Here is a 23235-nt window from a genome sequence, read left to right as displayed (position 1 = left end):
TAATCTTGGGTATTCTCTGGGGTCTCCTCCCAGCTGGATGTGCCTGGAACACCTCCCTAGGGAGATGCCCAGGAGGCATCCTTACCAGATGCCTGAACCGCCTCAGCTAGCTCCTTTCAAAGGGAAGGAGCAGCGGCTCTACTCCGAGCTCCTCGTAATGACCAGGCTTCTCACCCTGTCTCACCAGACACCCTCCTGAGGAAACCCATTTTGGCTGTTTGTACCCGCAATCTAGTTCTTGTGGTCATGACCCAACTCTCACGACTACAAGTGAAAGCAGGAACAAAGATTGACCAGTAGACTGAGAGCTTTGCTTTTTGGCTCAACGGCAGAGCGAATGCAATACCGCCCCTGCTGCGCCGGTTCTCTGGCCAATCTCGCACGCCATTGTTCCCTGGTGGTTTGTATTTACTCTTAGTCCATACTTGGTGCGTATCTGCGGTTTAAACATGCAAAAACCATATCTTTGGTTGTACCAATAATACTGTTAAAGGGTCATTTTATCTGATTCCTAGTGAAGCAAAAAAGAGCAATGATTTTGAGAGGTGCTCTTTCAGCAAATGCTACACAAGCCCCACTGTCTGGTTTACGGCAGCTAACATATTTGCATTTAAACGTAATGAGGTGACATTTCTAGAATTTGAGTACAGGCTCCCTGTCCCGGCAGGTGTCAGATATTGCTACTGAGCAGAGCGTCACTTTAGTTCATGGTACTGTTGTTAGCTGAATAGCTAACTAAGCTAATTAACACTAGTATTATCTAACAACCAAATTTTGTGACTCATCAGCTTTGTCTATGAACTTATAAGCAATACTGCAACACACAATAAAATGTTAATCCACATCTAATGCCTGTAGTCTGTTCATGAACTATTTGTTTTACCCTTTGCTTTGACTTGCTGCATACTGTAGGTCACGTGCCTGACAACATGTCTTCTGAGAGGAGAAGGTCACCAGAGACTGATGACATGCATGCCTTTGGAGTGCGACAGGGCTGTACTGCAATCTACTGGAATGGTGATGCAGTTATTTCAAGACAAGCTGTATCCATTCAGTTTTTATACTGTGTGGTACTTGGTGATAAAGTTTTGCTTCATTTGATGGCCAAAATAATTATTCCTCTAATGTCGCCATTACGGTTGTAACACTCAAGATTGTCTTGGTCTCAAGACCAGTCATAATACCATTATTTTGAAGATCTCTGCCACATCTTTGTTGTCTCAGATACTGAGGACTCAGCATTTTTTTTTCAAAACCACAGCAATGGGGGTGTCACTAAATTACCTGCAGTTAGACCATTAAATGACTTCTTTGAATTAGATATCTTAGGATGATTTGAAAATATATTAAAGTTGAGATGGTCAAATGAGAAAACTATTGTTTGTAGTTCACACTCTCAATGAGTGTTCTTAAGTGTTTTGTAATATAATTACAATCGATCTGTCATGATTTTGTGCGTGCCAAGTTTCAGTATACAGTTGTGTTCAAAATAAAAGCAGTGTGTTTAAAAAAGTATATAAAGCTCAAAATCCTTATAATGGCTTTTATTTCCATACACGCAAATGCATTTGGAACACTGCACGTTCTATTCCTAAACAAAACATGAAGAAAAATATCAAATTTACTTTACAGAAAGTCAAGGAAAAGGAACATTAGGCTTTAAAAAAAAAGGTGCATTTTTCTGTGCGTGCACACATTTGTAGTGAAGATAGACCTGTTGTCAAGACAACTAGCTCTTGCTGCTGCAAAGTGTCAAGGTTGCTGTTCGCTTCATTTTTCTTTTCTTAGTTTTGGTTTCATTTCGGTCTTGTATGCGCTCTGCACTCAGGCTTTTCGGTGATGGGAGAAGTGCACTTTTTCTTGACGCTTTGTCACTTTTTTTTTTTCCTTCGCTCAGTGATCGCCGTGTGACCGGGCCTTAAGGTCTAACCTTACCAACCCCCAGAGCAAGCACAGGGGACAGTGGTAAGGAAAAACTCCCTCTGATGATTTGAGGAAGAAACCTCAAGCAGACCAGGCAAGCAGTTAGACCTTATTTAAGGACGAATGCGGAAAATGTACATGGTGGTTGTTGTGCATTTCTCTCTGAAAATCTGAGTAAAATGGGTCTTTCAAGACATTGTTCAGAAGAACAGAGTACTTTGATTAAAAAGTTGATTGGAGAGAGAAAGAAGTGCAGAAAATGATAGGCTTTTAAGCATAACTAAGGGATGGTTCAGGGTCACCTGAACCATCCCTTAGTTATGCTGCTATAGACGTAGACTGCTGGGGGGTTCCCATGATGCACTGAGTGTTTCTTTCTCTTTTTGCTCTGTATGCACCACTGCATTTAATCATTGGTGAGTGATCTCTGCTCCCCTCCACAGCATGTCTTTTTCCTGGTTCTCTCCCTCAGCCCCAACCAGTCCCAGCAGAAGACTGCCCCTCCCTGAGCCTGGTTCTGCTGGAGGTTTCTTCCTGTTAAAAGGGAGTTTTTCCTTCCCACTGTCGCCAAGTGCTTGCTCACAGGGGGTCGTTTCGACTGTTGGGGTTTTTCTGTAATTATTGTATGGCCTTGCCTTACAATATAAAGCACCTTGGGGTAACTGTTGTGATTTGGCGCTATATAAATAAAATTGATTTGATTTGATTTGACTTTTAAGCTAAAATGATCTCAAATGCTTTAAAATGGCAACCTTAACAGACAGTTTGTCAGATGACCCCCAAAAACTGAATTCAAGCAGTACACTGTGAAGACAGTGAAGCGTGGTGGAGCAAGCGTCATGATATGGGGATATTTCTCATACTATGGTGTTGGGCCTATTTATCCCATACCAGGGATCATGGATCAGTTTGAATACATCAAAATACTGAAGAGATCATGTTGCCTTATACCAAAGAGGAAATGCCCCTGAAATGGGTGGTTCAACAAGACAACGACCCAAAACACACCAGCAAGCGAGCAGCAACTTGGTTCTTGGATTGTTATGGAGTGGCCAGCCCAATCCCAGGACCTTAATCCAATAGAAAATTTATGGGATGACATCAAAAATGCTGTTTCTGAGACAAACCCAAGAAATGCAGAGGCCCTGTGGAATGTAGTCCAATCATCCTGGGTTGGAATACCTGATCACAGGTGCCAGAAGTTGGTCGACTCTGTGCAAGACAGACGTGAAGCTGTTCTCAGAAACAGTGGTTCTACAACTAAATATTAGTTCAGTGGTTCACAGGAAATCTAAATATTTAATACAGTAAATGTTTGAGTTTGTAAAGAAAAATGCACACTTTTTTGAACAGCCAAATATTCCTTTTATCTTCATAGTAATAATGTCATCGGCCTTTTGGTTGCTCCAGTTTGTTCGGAGTCACCACAGCAGATACAGCCAGACCCGCACAGGTATTTGGGACAAGTTTTTCACCAGATGCTGTTACTGACAACTTGAGTTTTACCTGGAGAGAAACACAGCCCCTGTGTGTTTCCCATCCAAGTATTAGCCAGGCCCCACACTGCTTAGCTTCTGAGATCAGGCTTACACAGAGCAAACTGTAAAGACAAATTTAATATATTTTTCTTAATATTTTGATTTGAAATAGAATGTGTAGTGCAGCTGCATATATGGGAATAAAAGCTATTGTAATGATTTTGAGCTTGACTCTTAAAAACACACTGCTATTATTTTGAACACAACTGTACTGGTAATATTGATTAACGCTGATGTGTTTACAAAAACTGCAATGCTACTGTAACAAGGTGAAGTACAGATTGAAAAGGTTCTCCTTTGGTTGACCTGGTAAAGAGCCTCAGTCTCAAGAATAAACAATCTGGTATTCAAACCCCTCCATAGCTACAAAGGTATATCATCTGATCACATGCAATGCGACCAGATGACAATGCAATGAATGCTTCTGTAGATGAAAATTCAAATTTATGAATTTCTATAGCACCACCTCACAATGAGGTCACCTCAAGGTGTCAAGGTTTACATAACACAATACCGAAAACAGAAAAAAATTGAATTAAAAAAATTAAAAACAATAAAAAGACAAAACATAAAAGAACACACGAATAAACACACATAAAAACAAAGAAAACAGATGGGTTTTCAGTCTCGTTTTAAAAGTCTCCACATTATCCGACTGCTGTATATGTGCTGGGAAATCATTCCACAGAGCTGGGGCACGGTAGGAGAAAGCTCTATGACCGGCAAACTTTTTATTCACTCTGGGAACACAAAGTCCTGCACCTTGTGAGTGCAGGGCCCGAGCCGGTACACAGGGCTTGACCAGGTCAACCAGATAGGGAGATGCAAGTCCATGAACAATTTTAAAAGCCAATAACAGAACCTTAAAATCTGATCTTGCAGCAACAGGAAGCCAGTCAAAGGATGTCAAAATGGGCGTAATATGGTCAAACTTTCTGCCTCGAGTCAAAAGTCTGGCAGCAGCATTTTTAACCAGTTGAAGACCCCTAACATTGGACTGTGGCAAACCAGAAAATAGAACATTACAATAGGCCAATCTTGAAGAAACAAATGCATGTATCAAAGTCTCAGCATCAGCCAGAGACAGGATGGGACAAATCTTTGCTAGATGATTCATCCCATCCTGTCCCATCCTAATTACCCCTGTAGATGGGGTGTAATTAGACACCTTAGCTTGTAATTACGAGATAAGTCTTTTTTTTCTTTATCCAGTGAAGGCAATGCGCTTCTGTACCCCCCCCCCCCACAAATAAATATGTTCTCTTCATTAAAATGAGCTGTAATAAACATACATTACGTATAATGCTTGGATTTAGATAGAAACTACACGTTGTCAGTTTTGTGAAATTTGGAAGGCTGTACAGCTTTAAACATTTTGTCAAAGCTTATTATTACCCCCTTGCTGATAAATCCCTAAGAACGAGTACCCCTCTGGCTACGCACCTGAATCCGTTCACAGAATCCGATGGGTCGCATAATCTGTCGTTACACCTGACAGGCTATTTTAATTGTTGCCAGCAAAGAATTATACTTTTATTTAACATATGGCTGTAACTTTGCAGGCTGCTGCAGAGGCATAACGACGCAAACAGCGCAGTCAGAAAGAGCGACAGGACTGAGAAAGAAGCTAAAAAAACAAAAACAAAATGAGCAGCTAAGCTGGATCCTGTCGGCGTGGAACAGGTTTGTGCAGTTTGTGCAGACGGGGCGGAGAGTGGGCGGAGACTTGCTCTCTGCATCGACCGCGACTGGAAGCGGCGCCCGCGCTGCGTCGCTCGCTGCGCGCGCTCGCGTCGTTAAGTTCACGACGGAGGACTTGCGGTTTTCTGCTCGGTGTTTTGGACCGGGACGAGCGTTGGAGTGGTTTGTGGTGTCAGAGTCCGGACCCGGTGGGTATTTCCCCCTCCCAACCAGACTCGCTCGCCGTAAAGTGACACTGGGACTCGAATAAGTGACCCCTCGAACGTCGTTACAAGTCAGCGCGGAGACGACAGAAGGAAACGGCGCAGGATCCGGTTTAAAGGTAAAGCTGAGGGGCGACTGACCGGAAAGTCCGGTTCTTTTCTCCATTCTGCGTGGAACTCCGCGTGCTGACTGTCACGGAGCACGAGCGGCTCGGTCCTCTTTAAGTTTTTTTTTCTTCTTTTTGGGCCGGAGAGCTGCAGCTCGTCTAAAAACCATCATGAGGACCACCGAGGAGACGGAGGGCTTTGACGGCGAGGCCTCCAACACCTCCATGATCTCCGGGGCCAGCAGCCCCTACCAGCCTACCACCGAACCCGTCCACGCCAGGAACGTTCTGGGAGGAATAAGGTGCGATATGGAGTACCTCAAGTCATATTTCGGCATTCTAAAAGTGGTTGAAGTGGTAAGTTCCCGCACCACACAATTCAGGGTCAAGTCTGTTTTTCTTTATCTACTGTACTGTTCACTAAGGTGTTATTACACCCAGTTACGAGTTAAACATTTTGTATTTACATGGAATGTGGCTAAACGTTGGTTTGCCTTCTCTCCGTCGGTCAAAGTGTCACGTTTATTGCCACTGGAAATCGTTATAATTCAGACAGTACATACAGAAGGCTCTTATTGTGAAAGGCAGCCGGTGTGTATCGTGTTCCTGTTCGGGATTTTGGTAGCTGTATTATATGTATTTATAGGGGTGGTGGCCAAGTGGTTAATGCACTTGGTTTCAGTGCAGAAGGTACTGGGTTCAAATCCCACCCCTGCCACATTTCTCCATGTAATGTGGAGTTGCGTCAGGAAGGGCATCCGGCGTAAAACGTATGCCAAGTCAACACGCAGATCCACCTCGGATTTGCTGTGGCGACCCCAACCTACCAAAAGCGTTTTTGGTAGGTTGGGAGGGAGCTTGGCCTGGGATTTTTATAATATGAATACTAGCAACAATAACGGTCATTGTAATAACAACAACAAGGCTAATAGCTGACTGTACAGTAGGGAAAAAGCATTATGTCACAGTCCGTAGGGTATCTGAATACTCAGTAGGCAGTTACTGTGGTACAGTAGAACTGGCATATGGGTTACATTACACCGAGCGCCCTCTGGTGACCATTTTTGGCCGATGACAACATCGCCAAGCTCAGTACAAATACATGTAATTTGGTCACCTTTCAAAGGGGTCAGACTCGTCAGTAAAGTCAATTTAATGTACAATGGTCCATTTCAGGTCAGTGTGGTTCCAGGCAGTGATAGCTGTTAGGTGGCTGTTAGAAGCAAGTTAGAGACAAAACAAAACCAGCTGATTTCAATAGACAATGCAGCCCGAGCTTGTTTTCATCAGGCGCTCAGTCGCGGAAGTACGAATTCTCGCCAGTGTGGCAACCCATAATGTTTTCAGGTGGACCAGTGAATTTTGTCCGTTATAATCGTAAACTGCTATATGTATAAAATGGACAAAATTTTTTATATGTATGTGTAACGGAGGCCAGCAGGTGTCACTGTGCAGATGTAGTTAGTAAACCTCACTCCCAACAGCTCAAAAGGATTCTCTGGTCACAAGGCCAGAGCCCTGGGTTTTAGCCTTCTGGTTAGAGAGGCCGACTCCTATGCCGGAGATCGTGAGTTCACGTCCCGAGGGGAGCGAATGGGCAGAGTCATAACAACACAATGCAGAGTGCAGCCGCTACATATGTAATGGGTTAGTTACAAGTCAGGAGGTGCAGAATGATCTTTGCGGAAGATCTCTGTCACATTGGTGGGTGTCTTATTGCATTTTACCACAGTAACAATGTTTTTTTTTGGATTAATTTGTCCCTCAGTGAGCTCCACTTCTTTATACAATCATCAACCTCCAAAGTAACATTACAGTGCGTACAGTTTCCCTCCATGAATTGCAGGTCATTTGAGTGTCTTTGTAGTTTTTAAACTCTGTGTTGTAAAGTTGGTCTCACACACACACACACACACACACACATATATACATATATATATATATATACAGTAGTGTTCAGAATAATAGTAGTGCTATGTGACTAAAAAGATTAATCCAGGTTTTGAGTATATTTCTTATTGTTACATGGGAAACAAGGTACCAGTAGATTCAGTAGATTCTCACAAATTCAACAAGACCAAGCATTCATGATATGCACACTCTTAAGGCTATGAAATTGAGCTATTAGTAAAAACAAAAGTAGAAAATGGGGTGTTCACAATAATAGTAGTGTGGCATTCAGTCAGTGAGTTTGTCAATTTTGTGGAACAAACAGGTGTGAATCAGGTGTCCCCTATTTAAGGATGAAGCCAGCACCTGTTGAACATGCTTTTCTCTTTGAAAGCCTGAGGAAAATGGGACATTCAAGACATCATGATATGGGCATGTTTCTGCTACCATGGTGTTGGGCCTATATATCTCATACCAGGTATCATGGATCAGTTTGGATATGTCAATATACTTGAAGAGGTCATGTTGCCTTATGCTGAAGAGGACATGCCCTTGAAATGGGTGTTTCAACAAGACAATGACCCCAAGCACACTAGTAAACGAGCAAAATCTTGGTTCCAAACCAACAAAATTAATGCGTCGCAGATGTGAAGAAATCATGAAAAACTGTGGTTATACAACTAAATACTAGTTTAGTGATTCACAGGATTGCTAAAAAAGCAGTTTGAACATAATAGTTTTGAGTTTGTAGTGTCAACAGCAGATGCTACTATTATTGTGAACACCCCATTTTCTACTTTTTTTTACTAATAGCCCAATTTCATAGCCTTAAGAGTGTGCATATCATGAATGCTTGGTCTTGTTGGATTTGTGAGAATCTACTGAATCTACTGGTACCTTGTTTCCCATGTAACAATAAGAAATATACTCAAAACCTGGATTAATCTTTTTAGTCACACAGCACTACTATTATTCTGAACACTACTGTATATCCTGTCCAGGGTGTACCCCGTCTCTTGCCCTATGACTGCTGAGGTAGGCTCCAAACAGGTGTGGAAAATGAATGAATGGACAAAGTAGTATAATTATAGTCTACACTACAAGCACATTGTGAATGTATAATTTCATCTCGACTCCATTGTGGCGGTATACAAAGGCAAAAATTATAAAAAATAAAAAAAAATTGTGATACTTATGAACTTGCCTTTATATAATCACGAATGAATAAATTCAGTCCCTGCCTAGGCTGTTTGAAGACGCCCTGATTTGCTCCTAGAGGTATCAGTCACATCACAACTCATATTGAAATAAGTACATCTCCTGAACTGAAGTGTCAGAATTCCCCATTAGTTTTTTTTTTAATGATTCTGTCGAACCACAATTCAAAAGCATTGTCTGATTTTCATTAGTTAATTTTTTTTATTTTGTATTATCCACAGTGGGTCACGGTAAAGAGGTGCACCAGGTGTATTAAATGGCAGCCACAGGTGATGCGGGGCTTTTAATTAACTTGGCTGCGGTAGAGGTACACAATTTTTATCGCTACCACTTTCATGTTTTCATTGTAGACACCTTTTAGTTTAAGTACAAATGTCTCGTGTAATCATCGCAAAATAGAAAATAAATGGGAACATCACCCATTTGGAATGATTTTTTAAATGCGTTAGAAAATGTATTTCTCCCCTCTCCCATCTGAGTAACTAAATGCGATCGTCACTGCAATTACTTTTGTCACATTCAGGTTACTTCAGTGGCCATTGTGGATTTTTCTTTCTTTAACAGAAGGTGCCAACAATTTTGTCCGTGTGTTTATTTTTCTTAATCTGTGTCCAATTAGACAGGCCTGTGCATGAAGCAATATGCTTACGTGTCACATTTCTGTGGGAATTAGCAATTATTTCAATCATTATTTTACAGCACAACATAAAGTCCAAACTGTAGGATGATATAATTACAGAGTGCAGTACTGTGTTTTTTCCATGTCTTTTTGGATATACATAATATGACCTAGAAAACATACCTTCTGTTTTGCCAATTATTAACTTGAACTTTGTTCACACAGCAGTTACAATTTGTTTTGTCTTAGAAACCACTATGTAGAAACATTATTTTCAGCTTGTGGGTGGTTGAGGTTGTCGGGCGACTGGGGGAGATGTTTATAATGAGTGGAAGTTAAGAATAAGACAGGTTTCATATTATGTTTGTGGTCTGCTGTGTGTGATACATATGGAGTTGAGAGACACCACTCAAGTCGATGCTTCCTTTTCTACTAGTTCCACACAGTGCACCAGCAAACCATTCAGGGGGGGGCTTTAATTTTGAACACACTCCAACTGGAATTTCCACAATTGGCAAAATGGTTAAAATCATTCATTGATATGTCGGAATAAAGATAATCCATGTTGCTGGTGCCAGAAACTATCAGGCTTTTGTGAAGATACGCTATAAAAAAATTCATCTTTTTGGCAGTTGCTCAAGGTATCAAAAAAACAATAAAATTACTCTGGTGGTTTGGATGCATGAGAATTGGGTAGAAAAAGGTTGCCCGAGTGTTGAAACATTCAGTGATGCCATCAAATATGTTATCTTTTTAAAACAAAAATAATCAGAAATAGCTAAATATTAGCCTTATTTTGATGTTTGGATTCTTTGAAATTGCCTGTTATGAGGTATTACAGTGACCAATTTCTTTCAGATTTGTTTTAATTTTTGTCAGGATACTTACTGCATGCCATAGTAGCAATGGAAGTAAGATGAAAACTGATTTTCACACATAATATTTCTTTATCTTCCCCAGCAAGAATTTTTTTTAACACTTACCATATTTTCTGGAATATAAGTGGTGGCTTTTTTACTAGTTTCGGAGGTCCTGGGACTTACACACTGGTGCAACTTATATACTGGGAAAAATCAGACGTTCATTGTTGATAATAATAATTATTATCATCGTCATGGTAATCGGGTGGTGAGGAAGATTGTCTATTGGTCGATCCCCAGATGGGATAGAAAATCTATATAAAGTTGTCCTCAAAAGTTAACATACCCTGGCAGAATTTTTGATTTTTTTTTTTTTTTTGGCCATTTCTCAGAGAACATGAATATAACAAAAACGTTTTTTTTTCACTCATGATTAGTGATTGTGTGAAGCCATTTATTGTCCAACAGCTGTGTTTGCTCTTTTTAAATCATATTGACACCTGAAACTAACCAAATCACCCTGATCAAAAGTTTACATACCCTGGTGATTTTGGCCTGATAACATGTACCCAAGTTGACTCAAACAAGTTTAAATGGCTACTAAAGATAACCATCCTCACCTGTGATCTGTTTTCTTGTAATCAGTGTATGTGTGTATAAAAGGTTAGTGAGTTTTCAACTATATAAAACAGGAAAGGGACATAAAATATATCCAAGGACCTAAGCATGCCAATCAGCAGTGTTATGTACGAGGTCTATTAGAAAAGTATCCGACCTTATTATTTTTTCAAAAACCATATGGATTTGAATCACGTGTGATTACATCAGACATGCTTGAACCCTCGTGGGCATGCGAGAGTTTTTTCACGCCTGTCGGTTACGTCATTCGCCTGTGGGCAGTCTTTGAGTGAGGAGTCGTCCACCCTCACGTCGATTTTTTCATTGTTTAGGAATGGCTCAGAGACTGTTGCTTTGTTTGATAAAAATTTTTTCAAAACTGTAAGGCACAACTGAGTGGACACCATTCAATAAATTCAGCTGGTTTTCGGTAAAAATTTTAACGGCTGATGAGAGATTTTGGTCTGGTAGTGTCGCTTTAAGGACGGCCCACGGCGCCTGACGGCGATCTGCGCTTCGAGGCGGCAGCGTCTCGCCGTTTCAAGTTGAAAACTTCCACATTTCAGGCTCTGTTGACGCAGTAAGTCGTCAGAGAACAGAGAACGTTCAGAAGAAGTCGGCATGAGGAGTTTATTCGGACATTCCATTGTTAACGGTCATTTTGTAATGAAAGAACGTGCGGGTAGAGTCGCATGTCGGGCCGGACCCGACCGCGGGGGGTCGCGGCAGGAAAAACACCTCCGTTGGAAATCTTAACGGGCAAGTTGGAACATGCCCAAGCTGTTAAACAATTTCTCAGTTACTCACTTGTTGAAAGCCATTAAAAGCCGCCTGAATTCTACAAATGGTTTTCAACACGGAGGTGTTTTTCCTGTCGCGGCGCACACAGATTTGCCGAGTCGTCACGGAAACGACTCGGCGAATTTGCGCGTACGTCTTTCATTAAAAAAATGTGCTTAAACAGTGGAATGTCCGCATAAATTCCTCATGCCGGCCTCTTCTGAATCTTCTCTGTTCTCTCACGATGTCCTGGGTGAATTAAGCCTTAAATTAGGATGTTTTAAGCTCGAAACAGGCCGACGACAGTGCCTGGAAGCGCTGCAGGACGTCCCGCTCCGTGGGAAGTCCTTACACCGACAGAAACACCCCATAATCTCTCATCAGCCGTTAAACTTTTCACAGAAAACCATCTTAATTTCTCGAATAGTGTCCACTCGGATATTCCTCACAGGTCCAGAAAAAATTTTGATAAAGCAACGCGCGCCGTCTCGAGCAGCGTGTGAAACAAAGGAATTCAGCCGAGAGGGCGGGACCACATCTCACTCAAGGCCTGCCCACAGGGAAATGACGTCACCGACACGCGTGAAAAAACTCATGCATGCGCACGAGGGTTCAAGCATGATTGGTGTAATCGCATGTCATTCAAATCCATATAGTTAAAAAAAAATAAAAGGGTCAGTTTATTATCTAAGAGACCTCGTACAGTTATATATAAATACATATAAATGTCGGACTCTCTGGAAAAAAAAGTGGTGTGGCTGTTTCAAGATGCACAGTGAGGAGGCACAATAAGGAGGCATCGCAATGCACAGGGACTGGGACTGCATTTGCCCAGATTTGAAACAAAAAATAATTGCCTCTAGGGACTAGTGTCTACACATAAGTATCAATGGCCCATATGCTAATTTACTAAATTCTGAAAGTTAGAAAAGGAAATCAGAAAAGCTATCTGGGACCTCAGAAAGCCCATCTGCAATTATTGCTTGATCTCCAAAATCAGTCTATGCAAGTGAAATGATGTTCAGTATGAGTGTTGTCATTAGTGCCACTTCGAAAATTAAATTCATGATAAGTAATTTATGCTAAACTTATGAGCTGTTGTTTTTTCAAACTTATGCAAAAACAAATCTTGAGGAAAAAAATACAGAATGTGATAGTTAATAATTATTAAGAGCCTGTTCTTTCATATTTATGAAGACATTTTACCACATTTCAGTTGTTTTTTAATGAAAACTCAGCCTATCATTCTTTTTGAGTTCTACACATATGGTGATACCATATTTACACCAGGATGTTAATAAAATCAATGCTGGCTATTCTCAGAATAAAGTACTAAAAGTGCTTAATTCTTTCACCAAAACATCAAATCTAGGCTTTCATCTTAGATACACCTTCTGGTAAATTGTATCTGAACTTTCAGGTCTCCTTTTTAAGAAAATCCTCATAAAATCAACAATATAATAATATTAATATTAAAGCAAACAGAGCTCTGGTATCGGATCGGAAAAGTATGGGTATTGGCAGATATCCAAATCCGGGTAGTGAAAATCCGAAGTGAAAAATTGTGGATCGTGCATCCCTAGTATGTACACCTCTCACACACAGCCTCATATGACCATCCATGAAAAATCTACTTAAACTCCTAATTTTCTATAGGAATACAAACTTCCTACGGCACTGCACTAGTTATTATAAACTCAATTATTGACATTTGTGAATCATTTCAGAATCCTCCACATCCACATTGTGATGCATCTAAGAATCGATTTATTCCCTCACCCCTGAAGTATTGTGATATGTATTTTATTATGAGGTCCTTGCAAATACCCAGCCCAACTACCAGCTTTGGTATGGTGGAGGTATGCACTCTTTCAGTGCCCCTGATTTATTGTGATTTTTTTGGGGGGGGGGGGGGGGGGGGGGGGGGCTGTGTGCATTCAAATATGTTTTCTTGTCCTGCAAATTATCACTGCTTTTAATAACTCCTACATAAACAGAAAAATACTGCAAGCATTATTGCAAAGATGAGGATTGTGAAATGGAACAGAATTCAGATCTTGCAAATTTTAACACATGCGACATATACAGATACCTGAGATATTAAAAAGGATACTGAGTTCTATCAAATACTGCCAAAAGCCTTCATAGTATACTTTTATACATTGTAGTACAGTAAGTATGTTTTACAAGCTATATCTCAATTGTTACTGCTAATCTTCTGGATACACTAATTTGTTTTTACATTTTAAGTGGCTTAAGTGTTTATTTCTAGTCCTGAAGTCCTGTCTACTTTGCTATAGTTTTTTTTTTTTTTTCTGAAATTTTGGCAATTTTTTTAAACAACAAAAAACTAAGAAATCGCATATACGTAAGTATTCACAGCCTTTGCTCAGTACTTTGTTGATTCACCTTTGGCAGCAATTACAGCCTCAGGTCTTCTTGAATATGTTGCTATCAGCTTGGTGCACCTATCTTTGGGCAGTTTTGTCCATTCCTCTTCGCAGCACCTTTCAAGCTCCATTAGGGTGGATGAGGAGTGTCGATGCACAACCACTTTTAGATCTCTTCAGAGATGTTCAGTCACATTCAGGTCTGGGCTCTGGCTGGACCCCTCAAGGACATTCACAGAGTTGTCCTGAAGCCACTCCTTTGATATTTTGGTTGTGTGCTTAGGGTCATTGTCCTGCTGAAAGATGAACTGTCTCCTCAGCAGAGGTGTCAAATCCAGCTTGAGAAAGTAAAAGTCCAGCCACATATTTGTTCCATCTTCCCAATAAACCAGCTGATTGTAATTAGTTCAGCTCTCCAGGCAGGTGGATGAACTAATTATTGAGATGACCTGTTGTAGGTGCACAGGTAAAAGCAACACATGGGAGGGTTTTTAACTTTCTGAAGCCGGATTTGACACCTCTGCTCCCCAGTCTGAGGTCAAGAGTGCTCTGAAGTAGGTTTTCATCAAGGATGACTATGTACATTTCTGTATTCTGCATCTTTCCCTCAGTCCTGACGAGTTTCCCAGTTCCTGCCACTGGAAAACATCCCCACAGCAAGATGATGCCACCATCATGCTTCACTGTACGGATGGTGTCTGGTTTCTTCCAAACATGATGCCTGGCATTCAGGCCAAATAGTTAAATCTTTGTCTGATCAGACCAGAGAATTTTGTTTCTCATGGTCTGAGAGTCCTTCAGGTGCCTTTTGGAAAACTCCAAGCGGGCTGCCATGTGCCTTTTACTAAGGAGTGGCTTCTGTCTGGCCACTTTGCCATACAGGCCTGATTGATGGATTGCTGCAGAGATGGTTGTCCTTCTGGAAGGTTCTCCTCTCTCCACAGAGGAATGCTGGAGCTTAGACAGAGTGAACATTCTTAGGTTCTTGGTCACTTCCCTAACTAAAGCCCTTCTCCCCCGATTGCTCAGTTTAGACAGGTGGCCAGCTATAGAAAGGGTCCTGGTGGATCCAAACTTCTTCAGAGATGACGGAGGCCACTGTGCTCATTGGGACTTTCAAAGCAACAGAAGTGTTTCTGTACACTTTCCCAGATTTGTGCCTCGAGACAACCCTTTTCTCAGAGGTCTACAGACAATTCCTTTGACTTCATGCTTGGTTTGTGCTCTGACATGCACTGTCAACTGTGGGACCTTATATGTAGACAGGTTTGTGTTTTTCCAAATTGTGTCCAATCAACTGAATTTGCCCCAGGTGGACTCCAATTAAGCTGTAGAAACATCTCAAGGATGATCAGTGGAAACAGGATGCACCTGAGCTCATTTTTAAGCTTCATGGCAAAGGCATTATGTACATGTGGGGAGGTGATGGTCTAGTGGTTAAGCGTTGGTTCAAATTCCAGCCTGACGAGAAAATCAGTAAGGGCCCTTGGGCAAGGTCCTTAATCCCCTAGTTGCTCCTGGTGTGTAGTGAGCCAGAGTGAAGTGAGTACCTTGTATGGCAGCCCCCTGACATTGGGTTGAATGTGAGGCATTATTGTAAAGCACTTTGAGCATCTGATGCAGATGGAAAAGCACTGTATAAATTCAGTCCATTTACCATGTGATTTCTTAGTTTTTTTTATCTTGAAAATATTTCAAAAAAACAAACGAACTAATAATAAACCCCTTTTCACATTGTCATTTTAGGTATTGTGTGTAAAAAAAATTTTTTTTTTTTGGGGGGGGGGGGGGGGGTGATGAATTTACTCCATTTTGGAATGAGGCTGTAACATAACAAAATGTGGAAAAGTGCAGCGCTGTGAATACTTCCTGGACTTGCTGTATCAGAGTGGTTCATGTCAGGCTGAAATGTGGCTGCTTTAAAAACCTAAAATCTCTTTAATGTCTTTAGTATTAGTTACTTTGCTGATTGCTCAATCTTACGAGTAACCAAGTTAGATTACTCATTACCTTATTAGTTACATTACTTATTAGTTGCAAGTTTTCGGCAGATTCTAATAAAGTAATTGCATAATGCTGCTAATGAAGTAACTGCATAAAGCAACTGTATAAAGTAACTAAAAAAGTAACTTGTCAAAGTTACTTTCACAACACTGCTCACCGTGTCCATTTGTCCTTGTGAGTTTCCTGAGGACATGTTTCCTGTGTGACCTCCACATTCATGTCTTTCCAGCAAGGTAATATTTCCCTTAACATTCTGCCATGACCTCTATTTACTGCTGAAAGATTTGTGTGTCTGAAGAGACCAGTGTGCTAAGTGGCTACACTGCATTTGCACGTGCACAGATGACCTTATTATTTGGGTGAATGGCTGCTGCACCCACTGTACCAGTCGCAAACATCCACCAGTAGCATGAAACCAGAAGGAGACCCGCATGTCCATCAAGATAAGAAATGTTTCTGGGGCGCTAGCAAGCAGCGACATGTGAGGACGTGTTTGGACAGAGTTCCAGACCCGGGCAAAACTTTTTTTTTTAAAATAATATTGGTATAAAACAACTTTAGAGGGACAACATTTGTCTCTGACAGCAGAACAACGCTAGAGCGTCATATTGACTGCTCCTTTCGCTCCTTGTTTTTACAACCAAAGGGCAAAATGCCTAAAGGAAAACGCCACAAGAAAGAGGCCTCCGCTAAAGCCTCGGACTCAGCTGAAAACGCATCCGCAAATGAGGACTCCTCAGAGGAGGAGACCACGGACCTGACCACTGTCATGGCTGCCATTGTAAGTAGTGAAAGTAGAATTTTGGCACGGATAGACTCAAGCACAGCGGACTTGAACACCAAGATAGACACACTTCGAGATGATGTGGCGAAACAGGAGACTCGATTAAGCGATTTGGAATCCGGCCTGAATGCATATTCGGACAGAGCGGCTACTACAGACAACGTGGTCGCCACGTTAAAAACAGAAATCATTTCACTCCGTCAGAAAGTGGAAGAAATGGACGGGAGTCGGCGCCGATACTGTGCGCGTCTGGTCGGGATAAAAGAAGGGCTTGAATCGTGTGAAGGGCGGCGGCCCACTGCGAGCATTGCTAAATTACTACAGGAGCTGCTGAGTCTGAACTTCACTCCAACCCTGGATGTGGCATACCGCGGCGCCCGCCGCGCTAATGGGGGGGGGGCCCCCAGAACCATCGTGATCAGATTCCACTATCTGCGGGAACGAGAGGAGATCTTTCAAGCAGCAGCTCGCCTGGCACCACTGATCCTGCATGATAAGAGTGAGCATATTTCCTGACTATACGGCGGTGGTGGCGAGGAGGAGAGCCGCCTTCGCCGAAGCCAAACGTTTACTTCGGAGCTGCCAGGGTGTCAGGTTTGGTATGTGGTTCCCTGTGACACTTCGCATCACAGATTCGTCGGGTCAGGAGAAGCGGTTTGAAGACCCAGCAGTGGCGGTAGAATACATAAAAAAAAAAAAACCTGAAGCCTAAGGTCGCGTTAATTCAAGAAGTTTAGTAGATCACCACATAGGTTCATGGCTCAATTTTAGTTTAGGGGTAGGACAGGGACTTGCTTTAGTTCTTTTATTTTCTTTCTTGACTACCTTAGAAATACAATGTCTGACATGCACAAGCCAGCTTATACTCACTTTCTGAGTTGGAACATAAAGGGAGTCCATAATGCAGTGAAGCGTAGTAGGGTACTGGCACACTTAAAAACATTAGGAAGTGACATTATGTTTTTACAGGAGACTCATTTACGATCAAATGAATGTATAAAACTAAAGAAAGCTTGGATAGGACAATTATTCTGCTCAAAAAACGATGACAGATTACGTGGCAGAGCAATTTTGGTTAGAATGGGTATCCCCTTCATCCCATCACAAACTGTGTGTGACTCCAGAGGTAGATATGTTATAGTGACTGGCAAGCTATATGGTACACAAGTAACGTTGGCTAACATATATGGACCCAATTGGGATGACCCCCTTTTTTTTTACTAAATTTATAGCAGCACTACCAGACCTTAACAACAACCAATTGATACTGGGGGGCGATTTCAACTGTGTTCTGCATCCAAAATTAGATAGGTCAAATTTTAACCCAAACAGTAAGATTTCTAATTCTGGTGCAGTTATACAATCATTCATGGGCACATATGCACTTTTCGACCCCTGGCGGAGAGATAACCCAACTGCAAGACAATACTCTTTTTTTTTTTTTTTTTTTCTCCCCAGTCCACCACTCTTTTTCCAGGATTGATTTTTTTTTTTCCTGGTAGATAGCAAGACTCTTCCTATAGTTAAAGATTCCAAATATAACAGTATAGTCATCTCTGATCATGGGCTAGTACAGCTGGACATATGTTTCCCAGAATGTGTCAGACCACGCTGTACATGGCGATTTGACCCTCTGTTACTACTTAAGGACTCTTTCAAAAATTAATCTCCCAACAAATTGATAGCTTTTTGGAGTTTAACCGTACACCAGGTATGCCATTAACCACAGTGTGGGAGGCCCTTAAGGCCTATCTCAGGGGCCAGATAATATCCTATACGGCCTATGAGAGAAAGAAACGCAAGCAGCGCCTAAGTGACGTGTCCGACAATATAGCAGAGGTGGACCGTAAATACGCTGACTCCCCAACGCCTGAACTCTACAGAGAAAAATTACTATTAAAAACTGAATTTGACAATCTCTCCACTAAGCAAATAGAACAGCTATTCTTTAAATCAAAACAAAGATTTTATGAGCACGGGGAGAAGGCTGGAAAGCTCCTAGCTCACCAAATTAGGCAGTCCACTGCAGTTAATACTATTCCTGAAATTCGGACAGAACTAGGGGAGATAACTACTAACCCCAATATAATAAACCAAGAGTTTAAGCAATATTACACAAATCTTTATAAATCGGAGCCACCAGATGACCCGTCGGACATTACTACATTCTTGGAAGGACTGACGATTCCAAAAATTACCCCGGAAGTTAGTTCGCAGATAGAAAAACGTATCACAACAGAAGTAGTGCAGGCAATCAAATCAATGCAAAGTGGTAAGGCTGGAGGGCCTGATGGGTTTCCAATTGAAATATACAAGGAATTCTCTGACAAATTAGGGCCTATCCTCAACCAGTTGTATCAGGATATATTTGAACAACGGAAATTACCCCAAACCATGACTCAGGCTATGATTTCAGTTTTGCTTAAAAAAGATAAAGACCCTTTATCATGCAGCTCATACCGTCCAATAAGCCTCTTAAACTGCGACTATAATATCCTTACAAAAATATTAGCCACCTGCATAGACAGTGTAATTCCAACAGTCATCAATTCAGACCAAACCGGCTTCATCCCAGGTAGACAGTCATTTTATAATATGCGTAGATTATTTAATATCTTGTATACCCCATGCTCTGCGTCTGGGGAGACCACAGAGATGGTGGTCTCCCTAGATGCAGAAAAAGCGTTCGATCGGGTGGAATGGCAGTATTTGTTTGCGGCTTTGGAAAGATTTGGCTTTGGACCATCATTTTTAACATGGATCAAAATAATATATGATGCACCCATTGCAGCTGTTCGGACCAACAATAACATTTCTGATTATTTTTCTCTCTACAGGTCCTGCAGACAAGGGTGTGGTCTCTCCCCATATTTGTTTGATTTGGCAATCGAACCCCTTGCTATAGCCCTTAGAGCAGATGAGGGTATTATAGGTATCTCTCGTGCCGGTAAGGTCCATAAAGTGGCCCTATATGCAGATGATCTACTCTTGTACATATCCGAACCCACAGTATCGATTCCAAGGTTATTACAGATACTAGAAAACTTTAGACGTCTCTCAGGTTACAAGCTAAATTACTCTAAGAGCCTGCTCTTTCCAATTGGTGGCACAGATGAGGATTACTCCAAGTTTCCATTTAAAATAGAACATAACACATTTACATACCTGGGAATTAAAGTTACTCGTAGCATGCAGAACTTGGAAAAGCACAACTTCAGCATGTTATTGGAGCAAACAAAACAAGACTTCGAGAAATGGTCAACTATACCACTTTCGTTGGCAGGTCATATCAACATAGTTAAAATGACGGTTTTACCGAGATTCCTTTATGTGTTCCAGATGATCCCTGTATTTATTCCAATGAAAACATTCAAGCAGCTAGATGGATTAATTGCTTCATTTATATGAAACAGTTCCAACCCTAGGATGAAAAAGCTGTACCTGGAAGTTCCCAAAGATGCAGGTGGATTGGGATTAGCCAATTTTCTTTGGTATTATTGGGCTGCTAATATAGTAAAACTAAATTATTGGATTCATACATATGAGAATAAAACGGGTCCAGACTGGGTTCACATGGAACTGTTATCCAACCCGCTACCAACAGTTACATCGGCGATACCACGCAGCTCTAGTACACTGGTTACAAACCCAATCGTCAAAGCCACACTTCGAATATGGTCACAGATTAGAGGACACTTTGATTTAAAACAATACAGTAGGTATTTCCGAATAGCAGACAACCACTTCTTTCCCCCATCACAGCTTGACAATGCATTTCGATACTGGCATAAAACTAGATTAGTATTCTTTCGTGACTTATACCCTGATAATGTGTTTATATCATTTGAGACACTGGAAAAGGTTCATAATATACCCGGATCACATTATTTTAGGTTTCTTCAGGTACGTAGCTTTACCAGAGAAAAGTTTTCATCATTTCCTCACCCACCACCTAAGAACCACATAGATGCGATTCTGGGATTGGTCCCGTATGAAAAGAAATGTGTATCTGTGATTTATGATATGATAGGGGAACTGAAACCACGGTCATGAGAGAAAGCTAAATTGGCATGGGAAAAGATTTAGGAGTTAAGCTTTCTGAAGATCTATGGCAACACAGTTTGAAACGTACGAGGGCTGTCCATAAAGTATAGGTCCTTTTTATTTTTTTCAAAAACTATGTGGATTTCATTCATGTTTTTACGTCAGTCATGCTTGAACCCTCGTGCGCATGCGTGAGTTTTTCCATGCCTGTCGATGACGTCATTCGCCTGTGAGCACTCCTTGTGGGAGGAGTCGTCCAGCCCCTCGTCGGAATTCCTTTGTCTGAGAAGTTACTGAGAGACTGCCGCTTTGTTTGATCAAATTTTTTTCTAAACCTGTGAGACACATCGAAGTGGACATGGTTCGAAAAATTAAGCTGGTTTTCAGTGAAAATTTTAACGGCTGATGAGAGATTTTGAGGTGATACTGTCGCTTTAAGGACTTCCCACGGTGCGAGACGTCGCTCAGCGCTCTCAGGCGGCGTCATCAGCCTGTTTCAAGCTGAAAACCTCCACATTTCAGGCTCTATTGATCCAGGACGTCGTGAGAGAACAGAGAAGTTTCAGAAGAAGTCGGTTTCAGCATTTTATCCGGATATTCCACTGTTAAAGGAGATTTTTTTTAATGAAAGACGTGCGGACGGGTCCGCGCGTCGGGACGCAGCCGGCGCGGTGCGGCGGCACAGGAAAAACACCTCCGTGTTGATAACCACTTGTAAAATCCAGGCGGCTTTTGATGGCTTTCAGTGGAGTGAGTATATGAGAAATTGTTTAACAGCTGGACATGTTCCAACTTGTCCTTAAGGCTTCCAACAGAGGTGTTTTTCCTGTGGCGGAGCGTCGCAGCAGCTGCGAGCAAAAATCTCCTTTAACAGTGGAATATCCGGATAAAATGCTGAAACCGACTTCTTCTGAAACTTCTCTGTTCTCCCACGACGTCCTGGATCAATAGAGCCTGAAATGTGGAGGTTTTCAGCTTGAAACAGGCTGATGACGCCGCCTGAGAGCGCTGCGCCACATCTCGCACCGTGGGAAGTCCTTAAAGCGACAGTATCACCTCAAAATCTCTCATCAGCCATTAAAATTTTCACTGAAAACCAGCTTAATTTTTCGAACCATGTCCACTTTGATGTGTCTCACAGGTTTAGAAAAAAGTTTGATCAAACAAAGCGCCAGTCTCTCAGCAACTTCTCAGACAAAGGAATTCCGACGAGGGGCTGGACGACTCCTCCCACAAGGAGTGCTCACAGGCGAATGACGTCACCGACAGGCGTGGAAAAACTCACGCATGCGCACGAGGGTTCAAGCATGTCTGATGTAAAAACATATGAATGAAATCCATATAGTTTTTGAAAAAAATAAAAAGGACCTATACTTTATGGACAGACCTCGTATTCATACTTCTTCATTGTGTGTACGTCATGGTCTAATTCAATTTAAAGTACTCCATCGCCTACACTATTCAAGGGATAAATGATCCAAACTCTTTCCCACTATAGATCCTGGCTGTCCAAGATGCAGTCATGTACCCGCTACAACAGGACATATGTTTTGGTCATGTGCCTCCCTTAACGACTATTGGAGACAGATATTCGAAGTGTTTTCTAAAATTTGTGGTCAGACTATAACACCTGACTATCATACAGCCATTTTTGGCATACCGCCTCCAGGCCACAAAGTTTCTAATCTTCAAGCAAATGCCTTGGCATTCGCCTCTTTACTTGCACGCAGACTTATACTCTTTAATTGGAAATCGAACCCCGTCATTTCTGCAGTGGTTGAGGGAGGTACTATCCTTTCTACCCTTGGAAAAGCTGAGGTACAAGATATATAAAGCCCGTAAAAATTTCACTCTGTCCTGGACTCCCTTTATAGAGTTTGTAGAAGGTTTTTCCTTCTGTTGATGTACTTTAGCATCCGTTGCACTGGATAGTTGAAAGTATTCTAACTTTGATGCAACTATAACACCAACTCAGCTAATACACCATGAGATGTACTGGATCTTGTTCGTTTCATTTCATTTCTTGTTTTTTTTTTTTTTTTTTTTTCCTTTTTTTTCCCTTTTTTTTTCCATGAGCCTAATGGGGTGGGGGAAGGGGGGGTTTCATGTTGCACATGCGTTCAGTGTTTGTTAACTGAAAATTGTAAAATAAAGTTTTGAAGAAGAAGATAAGAAGTGTTTCTTTCTCTCTGGAGTTACTTGGTTCACAGTTTACACTTGATATTCACCTCTTGAATTTGATACCTTGTAGGACCCGACATTAGACATTGCGATTGTTTCTCAACAAACCTTAGAGACGTGCCTTAAGAGATGTTTTACGATTTATTCTAACTTGTGATGAATGTTAAATGGTTTGGGATTTATCAGTCTATGGAGGTTTGGTGATTAAGTTACCGGGCACGATATGCCGTGTTCTTTTGTGAGAAACAAATTATTTATTCAGAACTTGTACCGAGACACAAAGGCAACAACAGCATTGTGCATGCATGCAAAGGGTCATGCATGCCTACAGACACACACACACACCTCCAGGGTGAAATATAATCTGCATGCAGG

The 23235-nt window shown here is 41.5% G+C and overlaps 1 protein-coding gene across 1 annotated transcript in view; it reads left to right on the top strand.

The window, feature by feature from the left end:
* Positions 1 to 5261: 5261 nt before the first annotated feature.
* cmtm4 (CKLF-like MARVEL transmembrane domain containing 4) overlaps positions 5262 to 23235 on the top strand; it is an 87249-nt gene continuing 69275 nt past the window's right edge. Inside the window, exon 1 of the mRNA XM_034192320.1 lies at positions 5262 to 5829. Within this exon, the coding sequence (XP_034048211.1) occupies positions 5644 to 5829 (186 nt within the window). The 5' untranslated portion in view covers positions 5262 to 5643. The remainder of the gene's footprint in view (positions 5830 to 23235) is intronic.

This window comes from Thalassophryne amazonica, chromosome 2 (assembly GCF_902500255.1).
Source record: "Thalassophryne amazonica chromosome 2, fThaAma1.1, whole genome shotgun sequence".
Taxonomy (NCBI): Eukaryota; Metazoa; Chordata; class Actinopteri; order Batrachoidiformes; family Batrachoididae; genus Thalassophryne; species Thalassophryne amazonica.
Note: the sequence above shows the minus strand (reverse complement) of the source record. Positions and strands in the feature narration are given on the sequence as shown.